This window comes from Scleropages formosus, chromosome 19, assembly GCF_900964775.1.
Source record: "Scleropages formosus chromosome 19, fSclFor1.1, whole genome shotgun sequence".
NCBI lineage: Eukaryota > Metazoa > Chordata > Actinopteri > Osteoglossiformes > Osteoglossidae > Scleropages > Scleropages formosus.
Genome location: NC_041824.1, coordinates 4,454,582 through 4,471,067, shown reverse-complemented (window position 1 = coordinate 4,471,067; position 16,486 = coordinate 4,454,582). Strand labels below are relative to the sequence as shown.

The 16,486-nt window shown below is 47.4% G+C and overlaps 1 protein-coding gene and 1 non-coding gene across 2 annotated transcripts in view; both read right to left on the bottom strand.

The window, feature by feature from the left end:
* Nucleotides 1–887: 887 nt before the first annotated feature.
* trnar-ucg (transfer RNA arginine (anticodon UCG)) lies at nt 888–960 on the bottom strand. The gene has a single exon. It is a non-coding gene; the product is annotated as a tRNA-Arg (tRNA).
* Nucleotides 961–8,451: 7,491 nt separating this feature from the next.
* The window catches only part of LOC108927611 (laminin subunit alpha-1-like), a 54,156-nt gene continuing 46,121 nt past the window's right edge, over nt 8,452–16,486 (bottom strand). Inside the window, exons 50-62 of the mRNA XM_029246330.1 lie at nt 16,132–16,276; nt 15,773–15,914; nt 15,014–15,128; nt 14,483–14,650; nt 14,233–14,384; nt 13,920–14,096; nt 13,277–13,645; nt 12,336–12,525; nt 11,922–12,080; nt 11,092–11,245; nt 10,725–10,858; nt 9,265–9,484; nt 8,452–8,942 (exon numbers count right to left, since the gene is read on the bottom strand). Of these exons, the coding sequence (XP_029102163.1) occupies nt 8,782–8,942; nt 9,265–9,484; nt 10,725–10,858; nt 11,092–11,245; nt 11,922–12,080; nt 12,336–12,525; nt 13,277–13,645; nt 13,920–14,096; nt 14,233–14,384; nt 14,483–14,650; nt 15,014–15,128; nt 15,773–15,914; nt 16,132–16,276 (2,286 nt within the window). The 3' untranslated portion in view covers nt 8,452–8,781. The remainder of the gene's footprint in view (nt 8,943–9,264; nt 9,485–10,724; nt 10,859–11,091; nt 11,246–11,921; nt 12,081–12,335; nt 12,526–13,276; nt 13,646–13,919; nt 14,097–14,232; nt 14,385–14,482; nt 14,651–15,013; nt 15,129–15,772; nt 15,915–16,131; nt 16,277–16,486) is intronic.

The window sequence follows — 16,486 nt, the reverse complement described above, 5'->3', positions numbered from 1 at the left end:
TAACAGTGATTTATTGCTATAGCACTTGTGAAGACGGCTACACAGAAGCTGGTAAGAATGTTTCTTTAACATACTCTCTGTTAAAGGCTGCCATGGCAACAACGAGGCATCAAATGATCATTAGGGTTACATCGATTTGGGTAAATTTCATTTAGTCCTTGAACACTTACACTGATGGATGACACCGTTCTCATCATCACAAGGAGAAAACATTAAACAGAGGAGATAAATGAAGGAGATGACAAAACTTGACCTGTGAGCAACTGTCGAGGGAACTGGCCGTTCAGAACAACCAGTTCAAGCAGAACCAGGAACAGTCTATCTATCCTTTCAGTCTTTCAGACACTAAGGGACAAGACTCATCTGATGCCAAAAGGCATCATGATAAGGGGCTGTAAATGAATATTATTTAAAGCGAACTGCAAGTATGTGGAGCCGTCAGTCAGAATCTGATTTAGAGCACACACACACCACTTGTCCCAAGGGGGGGGGGAATTGCGGCAAGCCAGAGTCTAACCCCACAACACTGGAGGGGACACATCCAGAACAGGGTGCCAGTCCACCACAAGGCACCCCAAGTGGGACTCAAACCCCAGACCAACCGGAGAGCAGGCAGAGGTGAAGCCCACTGCACTACCACGCCCCCTACTGAGTATGCAGTAGACAAAAAAACAACATACATATACACACATATAAACATACATACAGGGATTCACTTTGGGGGAACGGAGAACAAATAAAGAGGGATGGAATAAGTGATAAGGAGAAAGTATTGCGCAGAAAATCTGAACACTAACAATCAGCTGCTCATGGAAATAATACCACATCTGAAATTAAACACCTTGAATCAGAACCAGCCAACATTACCACATTTACAAAGAGCGCAACAACCACGAAGGGACTCGAACCCTCAATCTTCCGATCCGAAGTCGGACGCCTTATCCATTAGGCCACGCGGTCCACCTGAAAAAAGAGATGCAGAAACACTCTATCTGCCTGCCAGTTCCTGTAACTCCGTGCAACATGTCACCGGGTGTTTCACTCCTGGAAAAAGAGCAGCGCAGTTTTCACCTGAGGTGTTTTCAGGTGTGTGACCAGGTGTCAGCTTTAAGCGCTGACCGGAGACCAGCGAGTTCAGCCAGTTGCCGTGTAACAGCAACCGTGTTTGTTTTTGCGATCGCACCGAAACCAAACCCCAGCAGCACTGAACGTCAGAACTCCGCTATGGAAGGTCCCAAGCCCGGCTGAGAAAGGAGGAGGGTTGGGCGTGGGGCTAGCTACCTCACGCTGCAAAAACCTCTCCGGCTACAGAGACGCCAACAAGGAAACGTCATGACATCTCAGCTCTTAGGGACACCTGGAGAGCCCTTGTTGGCAGCCTCTGCCCCAGGAGGGGTGGAAGGCATGAGAAGAAGAAGAAGAAGACAGAGCATCAGCCTACATGGCGGTCGAGGTGCCCCCGGTGACTGTGTGCCCATGCCACTTTCCCTGGGCCTCGGGAGGAAGAAGGAGGAGAGGGAGGAGAGCATGCTGGGAGCCCAGGTTCTGCTGCCCTGCAGATGGTGACCGTGTGACACAATGTGCCATTCATGGTGTCTCCACCTGATGAGTCTGGCCTGCGGAGCGCCTCACTCCTACCACGTTGGCATCTGCTGCACAGGTGAGTGTGTTCCAGAATACAGGGTGGGGGTGGGTCCAGTGATGGACATAATGTGTTCTGTCAGGACACCTCTCTCTGTACTGGTTCCTCTCTGCCTCCTGGAGCCCCCAGGGACTCGGCTGCACGAGTCGCTGAGCGGCTAAGAAAAGTCCATTGTTTGTGTGTGTGTGTGTGTGTGTGTGTGCGCGTGTGTGTTTACATGGAGCTCTGCTCACACTCTCTTTTTCTGGCACCAGAAGGATTCAGAAAGGGCATTTTTGGTAAGAATATTTCTAACAAACTTGGATTTCACCGCACTCTAAAACCGACATTGCGAAAGAGATCTGGTCACCATGGAAACAATCATGGACTCATAGATCAATGAAGTCTAAATATGAACGGCGACATCATCGCTGCTGGGTTCAGTTATTTCCATGCACTTTACAGGAACTATAAACATATCTGCACACTGCGGGATCAGCGGGTGAACATTTACTGCGCTGTTTCCTGTCACAGGTGTTTCGAGGTGGCATCGTGTAGCCGTGACACTTCAGTGCATCAATTCCGTACAGCGGCGTCCTTCACTTGGCAGCGGCGATGATCTCACACGCTATGAGGGCACACACACCGAGCGATCATATACTCCACGTGCAACTCTTCGCTGCCCCAGAAACTCTTTTCTTTTCTCACACCTCACCTTTAGCCTTAAGACAAATGCATGGTCTTTGGTGCCCTCAGCTACTCGATTAAGTATCCTAAATGTTGTGCGTTATATTTCAGCTCCCATTTCATTGAATGTTGGGCAGTGAGCCAGCAAAAAATGGAAAAAAAACAGGGAGAATTAGGTCACATTAACCCTCACATTATTACTTTATGTTGACACATAAGGACAAAGCATTCTTGGTTTATACAGCCAATAGAAGCCTTTACATTTATTTATTTAGCAGACACTTTTCTCCAAAGCAACTTCCAATGAACTCTATGCGGTGTTATGAGCCCACACACCTTATTCACCGTGGTGACTTACACTGCTAGATACACTACTTACACTGGGTCACTCATCCATACATCAGTGGAACACACACTCTCTCTCTGTCCCTCACTCACACACTATGAGTGACCCTGAACAGCATCTCTTTGGAGTGTGGGAGGAAACCAGAGCACCCAAAGACTTACACTGCTAGATACACTACTTACACTGGGTCACTCATCCATACATCAGTGGAACACACACACTCTCTCTGTCACTCACGCACTATGGGTGAACCTGAACAGCAGGTGTTTGGACTGTGGGAGGAAACCAGAGCACCTGGAGGAAACCCACACAAACATGGGGAAAAACATGCATGCTCCACACAGACTGAGCGGGGTGTTGTGAGACAGCGCTACTACTCTCCGTGCCACCATACCACACAAGATACCCCTGCCTTTACCCACCATACCTCTTACTGCACTCAAAACAGACGCCTACTTACTTACTCATTCACTTTTTTACTCACTTACTTTGTGTTGAGTCAATGTTTCTACTGTCACATTTCTATTAGACATGTGACAAAAATGAAAGAAGACCCTGGAATTTTTCAAGTCGGACATTTCTGCCTGAAAACAGCACTGATTCAGTTTCAAAGACACTTTTCTCCAGACCGCCTGACAACATTAAGGTCACAATTATTACACTTTCATACCCAGCTGGTTTTTTTTTCCCTCAGTGGAGGAAGTGAGGGTAAGTACCTTAAGGGTACTACAGGCAGAGGGGGAATCAAACCTACAACCTTTAGATCCACAGACAGTAGCTCTAACTACTACATTACCCGTTGTCTGGCATCCCGCTTTACATGATGACTTCAGTGGACCTCACACTGGTCCAGTCATAATGTACTCTACTGTAATCTACTCTGCTGTATTTTACTGTACTTTTCTTTACGGTACTGTGTTGTACTCTGCTCTTGTATATTGTTCTGTGCTCAACTGTTTTGCATTCTACTTTACTGTGCTTTACTGTATTCTTCTGTAGCGTTCTGTGTTGTACATTACTGTACTGTATTGTAGTGCACTGTACTGTGTTTTTCTCTGCTGTATTGCACATGAGCCCAAGTGTCTAATCACCGTACTCGGTGTCGTGGACATCCCTCCTGTGTGTTTATGAAGTACCTGTTGGACAGGTACAGTAGTGGACTGTTCTCCCCCACTGATGGGACACATGGCACTGGGTACGAGGAACAGCACCTTCTCAACGGGCGCAAGGCTTCCAGCATCAGCTCGAACACCTGGGTTGGCAATATAACAATATTTTCTATCTTCTGCCTCTGCTTGCAAGAAAAATATTTTAAACACATTTTACCACGCTATTTTCCTGCCCCGGTGGAATCCGGTTTGGCTTTGAGCCCAGAGACAATGCAAAATTAAAGAGTCAAAGCTCTTTCTGCTTTTGGGATTATAAAAATTAAAATTTTATATCTGCAGGGAGAAATTATGCAACTTTAAGCAACCATCACCATTATTCAGGCTAGGAGCAGATATGGCCACCAGCTTTATGTATCATTTAAAAGAATTCGAAGGCAGGGAGAACAAACCGAAGGCTGAGATGTAGGAATTTCCACAAGTGAGAGCGCAGTGAAGGCAGAGCACAGATACAGGAAATGATGCTCCGTGTGAAATATTGCAGCAGTGTACCGCAAATTACCAGGGCACATCATAATCCTTTATGAGGCAGCTAAGGAGGAGCTGGTAGCACAGCGGTTAGACTTGCTTGTCTTTGGACCTGAAAGTTGCAGGTTTGATACCCCCCCTCTACCTGTAGGACCCCCCTCAGCAAGGCCCTTTCCCTGAAATTGCTCCAGTAAAATTACCCATCTCTGCAAATGGGTAAATAAACACAGGAATGTTTATTATGTAATTCTTGTTTACTCATGTAATCTGGTGAAAAAGTTGGTTTTGCATGAATTTGGTACAGCTGGTAGTGTAGTAGTTAGTGCTGCTGCCTTTGTCTCTGAAGGTCACAGGTCTGATTCCCTCCCTCTGGCTGTGGTACCCCCTGAATAAGGTACTTACCCTAAATTGCTTCAGTAAAAAAAAAAAAAAAATTACCCAGTGGTACAAATGGGTAAATAGCTGTAAGTTGCTTTGGAGAAAAATGTCAGATAAAAGTAAAATTGGCTCAGTTTTTCTCAAATCACATGCTGGTAAGTTTCAGGTCCTATGAAATCCTATGTCATTACTGTACAATTTTATTCTATTATTTTAATAAAAGTCACTTTGCTGTCCACAAAGAGCTAGAAAAGGGATAAAAGTGCTCGGATTAAAATCAGTCTGTATGGATTAAACTGTAGCGTCTTTCACACGTCCCAGCTGAAATCTGTCTCACCTGCGCCAATGTGAAAGTTTATAATAATCAGCTAAATGAAAAGAGATCCAGCAGTAGTGGTACAGTAGTACAACTCCAACGATACAGAAAAAAACTCATTAAATTACAGAGAAAATCAAACGACGTGAAGAGGCTGCAGAAGTCTTTTATAAGTAAGTCGATGAGAACGCTTGCTGAGAGAGCGCAGAGCTGCTGATGGACACGTCCATCATGCTCAAATAAAGCAGCAAAGAAGCTTACTCAGCATGAATTCATTGGAGAAGAGGCACAGAAAGCACAAAGCTGCAGTAAAATGCTCAAAATCACAAATCCCTGGTTTCTAGATGTTTCTAGTCTTTCTGCGCTCTGCCACAGTTTGAGCCCCTGCATCTACAGTAATGGGCCCCGGAGGGTGGCTCATCCGTACAGGATGCCACATTTAAAAAGGTTCTTAAAACTCATCTCTTCCAGACTCATTTCGCCCATCATTTCTTAAGCTCATGTAAGATGTAAATGTTCATGCATCATAACTTTAAGATGATGCCCGGATAAACCCGTATGCAGCTACTCCTGTACTGTAAAACAAATGTTTATATGTATCTCAAGAAAAAAAAATATTAGGAATGTGATCTGCAATCGTGGATATACTAATAAAGTTTCATGCAGCTACTCGTGTGATGAACGTTGGTTCCTATGGTGAAACGAAACAAACTAACTGCACTTAAGAATCACACGTCTGCATCTAAGTGTCTTTTTCTGATAATGTGATGAACACATAGTATTTTCTATGAGATGTGCCTCGCTTTGGAGAAAAGTGCTAAATGAACACATGTAAATGTAATGTAAATGTACAGGGAAATGACAGCAGCAGTCAGTGATGGGGTGGAAACACTCATCTTTAATACATTGCTTTAAAAGAGAACTTCTGAGCTATTGATGTCGATATTTACCGTGTGCTGTTTGTGCGGAACGCAGATTGAATTCACAGCACTGCATGACACACTGCCGATGAACCTGACTTTGCCGTTTCACAGACCTGCGCGCGTCAGCAAGATTTTCACATTAATGGGGGATTTAGGGAGAATCAAAGAAATTTCCCAGGAGAATTCCCCAGCCCAGTCACGCAGGATTACAGTTACCTCAGATTCGGTGTGTACCGTGAAGCCCGGAAAGAGGTGGGGTTGAGAAGACAAGAACCATGGAGCCCCACAGCTGTGCCCTGGGATCGGGGGCCCATAAAACCACTATTAAACGGGTCATACCCACTGTCCTGGAGAATCTCACTTCAGTTGCAAGCTGATATTATTTATCTGAAACAGAAATTAATGCCCCACACTTCCCATTCTGCAAAGAGGCTCATGAGATGTGTTTAAGTGAACAGTTCATTTGTGCTGCTCTCCCAAACACAAACCTAACAAAGCCTCTGCATCAGAAAACACCACTCCTTCAGTGAATCGTGGTGGTGGCAGCATCATGCTGTGGGACTGCTTTCCATCAGCCCCACCTGGAAATCTTGTTAAAACAGAAGGAAGAACAGATGCTGAATAGCATGCGAAGCTGATGTATAGTTACCCTAAAAGACTTCATAAAGAACAAGGTACAGGCAGTGTTTTTCAGAGTTTTAATTGCAAGTCACTACGGATAAAGGTCAGGTGATCCAAAAGTTATTCTGTGTTTGTTTTACTTTTTGCCATATTTAATAAGGTTTTTTGACCAGATAATTTATTCTGAATTAACAAAATTGTTTCACACAGTTTGTATAATAAGTTGTGTTTTTAATTTAATGATTAATTTCAGTTACATTTATATTTGTACCGCATTTATTAATGGTATTGTTCTTGAAACTGATTCAGACCCTCCTAGCGAGAGACATGCGGACAATGGATTATTTCTAAGAATTATTCTTGTAAGAAATAAACCATCTCCTCTGCTTTATGTATGTCCTATGTGGACATGTTACGAAACATAGCTATTTTTTAAAGTTTGTGTGTGAGAGAGAAGGGCCCTTCTGTGGGCTTGTGTGAGGTATTTATAGAAAAAAGTGTTTTTTCTATATCTTTTGTTTTTCCCAATTCTCTCTAACACTAAGTTAGGAGTAAGGAAAGCAGGCAGAATTTCAAATGATGAATAATTTTGGCAGTTACAGTGAAAGGAACCGCACACCCAGAATGGTAACTATAAATTATGAAAGATTATTGCGTGAAATAAAAATGGCTTTGACACGATTGACATTTTTATCAATCACTGGTCTGGCTCCGCCATCTGCTGCTGCTCTGACTTCTGTACTTGCTGGAGCTGAATCGATAGGAAATTGCCCCTAGTGTGTGTTGTGTGTATTTTATGTGATATATACCTCCTCCGCTTGCATCTTGTGAGCTCCACCTGTGCCTGGATGATAAAACCCAGAGGGTGTGAGGCAGCAGACTGCAGCACCAGTGGGAAATGGGCAGGTGTGGTGGTGCCCCCTGTTGGCACTGGTGAAGAGGCGCTCGGAGCTGTCTCAGCCTGCGGTGGAGCAGTGACCGGGGTGGCCAGAGTTTACAGTAACCAGGAGGCTTGCGGCTCTGGAAAGAAGGAGCAACGTGCCGCAGCAGCAGAGCGTATGTCCCCTGAAGGACTGCTCAGAAGAGCTGTAAGTGAGGACATCATTCGGAGCAATGGCCGTCGGTAGAGTTTACGCCAAAAAAGGTTGAAGTGTTGAGCTGAAAGGACACTCGTTCTGCTGCTCTGATGCCACCGGAAAAGCAGCAGACTTTGTATAATGTAAATATAATTACGCATATGATGTAACACATAATAACACTTGCGGCGTTATTTTGATGCTGGTTGTGCTCAGGTGATGTTGGTCTGTGTGTTTTCCACACGGGGTCCTAAAACTTATGGCAGGACACATAACTGAACTGGGCTCGTCTCGAACCCAGGACCCTCTTCACCTTCAATGCCATGGTCAAGGTTAATGCCAAAGCCCGACATGATCACGCAACAGCCGGACTCAGAGGTAGCGACCGCTGGACAGTGCAGTGCTGATCTGGTTTTTCACTCAACTCAGGATGGGGACATTAACCTGAAGTGAGCAACTAGTCACTATTGGCACTGTCTGCTATTATACCTCATAGCTTTTATTAGTGCTCTGACTAGAAGTAAACACACCTGAGTAAGATGTGAGTGTGGCCTCATGCATGTTCCTACTGACTGTCAGTGGCTTAGCAGGTGATAGAATGACTGCAGTTACTCATTGATCTAATTCTTTTTCCAAAGGGGCTGATTTACCCATTTAGACAGAAGGGCATTTTTAACATTGTTAGTACCTCATTCAAAGGTACTACAGCAAGAGGTGGGATTTGAGCCTGTGACCGCTGAGTCCCAAGACAGCACTTGTAACCGCTGTGCCACCTATAGCAGGTACTACCGTAACTGGACACAGAGCAACAGTGGTTCATGTTTTTCCACATTTATTAATTTTGTTGCTCATAAATTCCATTCTACAATGGAGTGTAAAGTTACGACCAGTAATTATATGCTTTGTTAGCGTAAAACATAGATATGAACAGATTCTGGTTCCTGTTGATCGGACAGTCATCTTACATAAATTCTCTTACTCCTCCACACAGTTATTCTTTTTCAGATTCATACTGTCATAGAAACAAAATGCAAGTGATATTTCATTTTGATAACCTTCTGAGTTTGAATGAGTTTGTTAATAATATGGAAAAGAGAAACGGGACCTGGTAATTTTGCTTTCTAAGGACGGTTTCTAGAAAGTTCTGGCCCGCAGTGTAGGGGGTTGCCCGGGAGGGGATCACTCCACCGGTGCGGGGCAGGAGTGTGGGATGACACCGTGGAGTTGGAAGGCTTTGCTGAAGTCGAGGTTGCGGATCTGCGGCCCCCTGGTGAGGCGCAGGTTCCTCATGCAGCCGCGGAACGGTGTCTCGACAGTCAGGCAGCTCGTCTTCAGCCCACCTGTCCGAGGAGGAGACACTTGTGAGTCACATCTGATCTAATGAGTGGATAGGTCAGCAGTGCCGGACATAGGATTTATAAACGAGGCCATTATTAGCTTCAATCCTACCATAATTATATCCCTGCTCTCCCAAACACAAACCTCACACTGCCTGAGCACCAGAAAATACCATCCCTTCAGTGAAGTATGGTGGTGGCAGCATCATGCTGTGGGGATGATTTCCATCCTCTCAGGTAAAACACGTCAGTCAAAGGGGCAACAGAACATAGCTGTTCCAGGCCAAAGGGCCCCAGGAAGGAAAGCAGAGGAGTGTGACCATACTGGGGAGGCCTCCCACATAGATGGGGCTCTTGGTGTCTGCGGAGGAGGCGCGAGGGTGTGGGTTCGCCCTGCGGACCATCTTCCCATCTACCGCCAGGCTGAGGCCTCGCCTATTCTTCACGGCTGACACGGTGTGCCAGTGGCCGTCGCACACGTTTCCCGGGGCCCCGGGGTCATAGGCTGAAAAGCGCCCTGCTCCATTGTCCACGTGGAACACGACCTGTGGGGTCCCAGGAAAGTTGGCATGAGTAGGAGAAATAGGATTAATTACACAGGTAGAAGTGACGACAATGAGGGCGGAATTAATGATTATTAATATTAATGTTTTATTTTGGTGGGGGGTGCGGTGGCGCAGTGGGTTGGACCACGGTCCTGCTCTCTGGTGGGTCTGGGGTTCGAGTCCCGTTTGGGGTGCCTTGTGATGGACTGGCATCCCGTCCTGGGTGTGTCCCCTCCCCCTCCGGCCTTACGCCCTGAGTTGCCGGGTTAGGCTCCGGTACCCTGTGTGGGACAAGCAGTTCTGAAAGTGTGTGTGTGTGTGTGTGTTTTGATGGGACATATATGGACATATGTTCTTTAGAGGTACTGTGTAGCACTTGAAGAACCTGGGTTCGAACCCCATCTCTTGCTGTACTTGCCTTTGGCAAGATGCCCACCCTGAATTGGTACAGTAAAATTACCCTGCTGTATAAATGGGTAGATCATTGTAACCGGCTTTTGAGACAAATGTGATGTAAAGAATGGTTAAGGATTCCTCCACCATTGTCCCCATGTTGGTGCGCACAACCAGAAAAGTTATGTGTTTTATACAATTTTCAGATTGTTGTTTGCAGTTTTCAGAGGTTTAATTAATCGGATGAAATTGCAACATTCGCTGAATAAAACATGGTGGGTGTGTGTACAGTCATAGCGTCGACAAGAGTGATAACACATCTCATCACGGGAGCGTTAACTGACGTGTGTGTAACAGTCATGCACATGGTAATACACAAAATGATACACACAGCGATACACACGCAGCGAATGGTCCACAGCAGAGGTCTGCATATTTCACACACTTGTTCTTAAGTCTCCAGTTGTAAAGTATACTCTATGTGGTCGCCAATATCCGTCATGTCTAAGTGGTTAACCGACGTGACCCGTTGGACCAGAAGCAGAACCACAGTGAAGAACTGAGGTGCGCAGTGATCTCCAGTGTTGTCCCTCATCAGTGGTGGTTCTCCTCTGCTGCTCAAGCTCATCTGCGGTCATTACTGCACAAGGGATGAGCAACACGCACCCACACACACACACACACACATACACACATACACACACAATGTGGAATTCCTGCCTCACAAAACACGGTGTGTTATAAATACAGTTGCTTCAGGGGTTCTAAGTTCTCAATATGCTGCTTGCGCTGGTGCGTAAATAACAAAGCGTGTCCACTGTACAGAGCGCCGAAAGGCCGACCCGACCTGCCCATTGACCAGCTCCAGACCGATGGCGTCCGACTTGTCGCCGCTGACCGAAAGGATGATCCCAACGGGGGCCGTGGTGCGGAACTCCAGGGCCACAGTGATGTCCAAGCCCACCTTGTAACCCTCTTTGGCTGGGGAGGGACAGCAGAGCACAGAATGGGTTACCTCCCTGGGGGGTCAAACCGCTCACACTCAGGACGGTTCGAGCTGACGGCTGAAACGGCAACTACGCGTTAAGGAGTCCAGCTGCACTGGAGAAAACCTCGCAGCTGATCCCAGCCAGAGGAAAAATGGGAGATGATGGGAGAACGTTGAGGAGCTGAAGGTCCCACGCCACGAGGCTCGAACGCCGCGAGTTTCTCACCGAAGGCGCCGAACCCGGTGCCGTCCAAGAAGCTGCCCTGCTGGACGGCAGCGAAGCAGCCTGCGGTGGCGAGCGAGGAGACGGGCCTGTCCATGTCCAGCGGCTCGTCGTTCAGCACCGCATCCCTGAGGCAGCCGGCGATGCTGTGGGTCACCTGTCCCCACACGGAACACGTTCACGTCAAGAGCAAAACCGATAGATACAGTACCGTGAAAAAGTTTAGGCAACTGAGGAAAAAAGCTGTAAAGTGAGAATGATTCCAAACATAATGCTCTTAATTAATAAACTTCCTACTAAGCTCAGTAACCATCCATCGTCTACAAGCGCTTGTCCCGAGGACGACCACCTTGTGTCTTGTGGCTATACTCACTCTTGCCATGGTGTAAGATCTGAGCATTAAATTGCCACATGTGACAAAAGCTCACATGTTCAGTATGGTTGTCCCTCACCCAGTTTTCTTGCCTCTATACAGCTGTTTCTGCTTCACTTAATTGGTGTAACATACAAAGACCTCAAGTTCTCTATTTGGAAAGTTGTTTATTACTATTTTACTTTCTTTCTTTAATGACATACAAAACCCTTACTGCAATACTGTAACTTTTTGCAAAAGGAATCCTTGGAAATCTACAATATACACTTTCCCATTGACACTAATGCTGGAGACATGAAATAACCGATTATTAAAAGAAATAAGGTTTCTCTTAATACCTGTTCAGTACAGGGTTCCGTTAATATCTAAGCGAACTGTTTTGACTGTTTATGGCAGCCGAAGCAGCAGATGATGAGAACTGTCCGGAATTCTGGTTCAACTTCCCGAGGAACACACTCACATTGCCGACATTCCTGGCCTTATAGTCCGGGGGCAGACCCCCCAGGTAGACCTTGCCCTCCACGTCCAAGGTGCTGGTTTTGCCCTTCGCCAGAACCGGACCTGAGCTCAAGTCGTCCACTGTGAGCGTCACGAGTTTCTTCCCGAAGTCTGCTTTTACCTGCAGGACAGCGGGGACAACTGAGTGGTACCACACTGGGCGGGGGGGGGGTCCTAGTCCAGTTCTCTTCTACTCTTGCTTCAGTCATTAGAGCTGAATATGACGAGCAGAGCGAGCAGCGGAAATGATCACGCAACCATTTGTGGGGCTGCTGAGGTCAAGTTCGCTGCAGCCCAGTAATAACAGAGGTAAAACTGGATTGCGGTAAAATTAAGAACTCCGAGAACATGTACGCTGAGAGGAGCACGGACTCACGCTGTGCCACTGGCCATCGTCGATGGGCCGCCGCACCGTGGCCGTGGCTGCGTTCCTTCCCAGGTCGCAGGTGAAGAAGAGCTGCCCCCCGTGCAGCTGCAGGGTGGCGTAGTCTCCCTGGATGGGGGCTCCCAGGTAAAAAAGAAGACCGCTGGGGGCGAAGGTCCGAACGAAGAGTAGCAGAGAGAAGCTGCCCAGAGATCACAATTAACGTTTTTATCATTGTCATGTTCCTGTACAACACGGAGAAGCAAGGCAGAGGGTGTCACGTTCATACTCCTCTAATACGTTCCTCCAAAGCGACTTACAGTTATTTACCCGTTTATACAGCTGGGTAATTTTACTGAAGCAATTCAGGGTAAGTACCTTGTTCAAGGGTACTACAGCTGGAGGTGGGATTCAAACCTGTGACCCTAGGGTCCAAAAGCAGTAGCTCCAACCACCACACTACCAGCTGCCCGCTAGCGGACTACAGAACACATCGCGTCACAAGCAATAACACTGCGTTCTTCAGTAATCTGACAGCAAATTTATGGTACTGCACTATCATGCCTGGAAATTAACGCCTCTGCTGACAAATTCAATACCAGCACTTTTAGATTTTTTTTTTTTTTTTTTTTTTTTGAGGAAACGCAGCTAAAAAAACCAATAAACAGCCACCGAACGTCTACCAGAACACAGTAGTGGCCAAAAGTTGGGAACAGTTTTTTTTTCCATAAGTGCCAGTATTTTACAGCAAATAAATTCCTGTAAATACTAGAAAAAGTAGAAAATTGTCCTGGATTCTTCAAAAAGCCAGTGTTTTAGAAGAGCTTTTCAAACATGAGACAGTTGGTTACCACGTTTCACCAGTTGCAGTCAGACTTTACACTGGTTCTCTACTGTACTGTATTAAACTGTACCGTACCGCAGTGTACCGCACTGTACTGTGTGTGTGTCACCTGTTCCGGACGGAATGCTGCGTGATGTTCAGCGCAACGTGACTGTGCATGTGGAGGCCGAAGTGCAGGGCCCCCGAGATGCTCCCGTTGTGCTCTTCAGCTCCACACTGATGGCCAGCAGGGGTCGGAGATGGAGCAGGAAGCAGCACAGTCGATCCAGCGGTTGCTCCAGCGGTTAGTCCAGCGGTTGCTCCAGCAGTTGGTCCAGCAGTTGGTCCAGCAGTTGGTCCAGAAGTTGGTCCAGCGGTTGGTTCAACGGTTGATCTGGGAACCCCGTAGTCAGGCGAGACGCTGTACACAGGTGCCGGGTCCAGCTGACAGCTGCCCGTGTCCACATTGTGACGCTTCAGCACAGTGAAGTCCAGCAGTCTGCGTAGAAGCAACATGAATAAGTGCAGGAACACTTTCATTCCGTTGACACTGTTGTCCTTCCCACATTGCAGTTACTGAATATCGATGAGCCTATTCACTTTGAATGAAGGGGGACGTGGGATCAGGACCTTGACTTATTTTCCATCTGACCACGCGCCCTTCTGGGGTTAACCTACTCGTTAACGAGCAAATAAAGAAGAAAACACAGAGACGGCGGAACGGAGACAGAGCCCTTGTCCAAAGCAATGAATCCAGAGGGTCGGGAACTCACTCGCCGTTGACGACCACATTGCCGATGCAGCCGCGGAAGGAGCTGCCGGTCTTCAAATGCGCAGCGAAGCTTTCCGAAGGGACGCCCCCCACGAAGACTGCGGAGAGACTCGGAAAGTCTCTTCCAGGGGACAGGAGCGCAGGTCCAGGGTCGTCATCCAGCACCACCGTCAGGGTCCTGCGCGCACAGCGCGTTCACAGCACAGCCCGAGCCCGGTGTGTTTAACACACGAAGGGATCGTGCAGAACGAAATGCAAATATCACCCACTTTGTGTGTGTGTGTGTAGAGTGAGTCCACCATACCCCCACAAACCTGTTGCTCCAGTTCAAGAGGAGCGAGTGCTCCCGTCCATCGCTCAAGGTGCCGCCTCTGGCACGCAGCACGGCGCTGTGTGTGTTCCCAGCCTCCCCGGCGCCCAGGTGGACCTCGAGACGACCGGAGAGCAGCAGGACGGCGAAGAACGGCTGCGGGAGCAGCACACAGAGCTGCAGGACTGGACCCCAGGACACGACGGACGTGCACAGGCTCTGCAGCACAGAGGAACTCTTGTACGTTCGCTCACCGGCAGAACCTGTCTGCGCTGTCGGCCTCCCGCTTCCTCGAACCCGAGCAGGATGAGCCCGTCGCCCCAGTGCGTCGAGAAGGTGGCCATGACCTCAGCCTGCTGGTCCAGCAGCAGGGGGGGCAGCTGGAGGAACCCCCCGCTCAGCACTGTGACACTGTGTACGGGCTGGAGGGCGAAACGGAAACGGACAGCGGTCCAGTGGGGGGGTCGCTGCGCACAGGAGTGACTCTGTGTGTGTGTGTGTGTCTGCGCGTGTGTGTGTGTGGGTGGCACTGGCACAAGCACAGTGGCTCTACTGCACCAACACCGTCACTAATGTCAGTGGGCAAAAGGATTAGTTGAAAAACAGCAACAACAACAACATAATAATAATAATAATAATAACTTAATGAATTAATAAAAACTGCTGCAATTAACACAGCTCTGAAAGCTTATTATTTTGACAAAATAACCTCTCAATATACACTTCAGTCCAATGCTCCTCACTTATGAGACTAAGGTACATTAATGATATTAAATTTTCTGTACCGCTAAATCACAGCCTTCGCTGACACCGTGCGCCTTCTGCAGCAGGTTGAGACGTGAGCGAGAAACTTCCACGTTTCTCAGGCATCCAACGTAAAAGCCCGAAGCATGAGGCCTCCTGGAAAAGACGCGCAGTCAGACACTCGTTCGCGACGATTTTATTTACTCATTTTGTTTCTTCGAATGTCCTGTCATCCAAAAAGGGTGACGGCGATACTTTAATCCAGCACCACATCTTGTGTTTAACAACACGGTGATGAACGCTGCACGTGCTTATGGCAATTTACGAGGACAACGTATTTCTATTTTCGGTCGATTTAAATTAGTTTCAATTTTAATGCAGAGTAAAAGTAACAGAAAAATTAAAATAAAAAACGTCAAAGTATTTTTTGTGATTATAGCTAATCAAATATTTTCATACAATCCAGGCCATGAATAAACTGAGGAACGTCTGACTGACTAAATAACTAAATTTAATATTATTTAATAAATGTTATATTTTTTATCATAACATTTTTAAATTAAACGGAATTATTATTAAGTGTTACTAACTGTGACTTCACTGATTGCAAAAGTGACTTTGGAGAGAGAAACCGAGCATCTGTTGCCGAATGTGTTTGGGGCTCGAGAAGCCGAAGCGATAGACATTTATACGATACGTTTTGAGTAAATAATTGTATGTGTTTGAATATTAATAAAAAAAATAAGAAACAGTTGTTCGTTAAGTGAACGGAGCGCAGCTCCGGTTCACACTGCGCTCACGCGACTCGTGCGGCCTGCGGAAGCCCCCCGATGTAGATGGGGTCTCGGTTGGCGCGGTTCAGGTCGGAGGCGCCACCGGGAGACTCGCCCTCCAGGTGCTCCGGGTCCGAGGGGTCGGCGGCGGACGTCACGGTGAGCTCGGCTGAAGGGGCAACGTGGCGGTCACACTGTCACTGTCACAGCCCAGGCCGCTGCAGTCCAGAGACTCTGAAGCAGAGTGTGTGTGTGTGTGTGTGTGTGTGTGTGTGTGTGTGTCCATCCCTGTGAGAGCAACTAGAGACCTTAGCTCTGGAAAAAAGTGATAATTGTTTAATGCAGAAAAGAGGCAAACACACACACACACACACACACACACACACCTTTCCGTTTTTTCCTCTGCACCACAAGTGTGTACCAGCTGCCTGTGTTGTAGGCTTTGCTCGTGGTTAGTGTGAACACGCCGGATCCCAGCTCAAAGGTGAGCCGCACCCTTCCCTCCATGAGCTCGATGGACAAAAAGTCCTTCTGTAAACAAAGTGTTCAGACATGCAATCAATAACACACACACACACACCCACACACACACGCCGTCTGAAACTGCCTGTCCCAAGTAGGGTTACGGTGAACCGGAGCCTAAACCGGCCACACATGGCACAAAGCTGGAAGGGGAGGGGACACAAGTCCATCATAAGGCACCCCGAGCAGGGCTCGAACCCGAGACCCACCAGAGAGCGG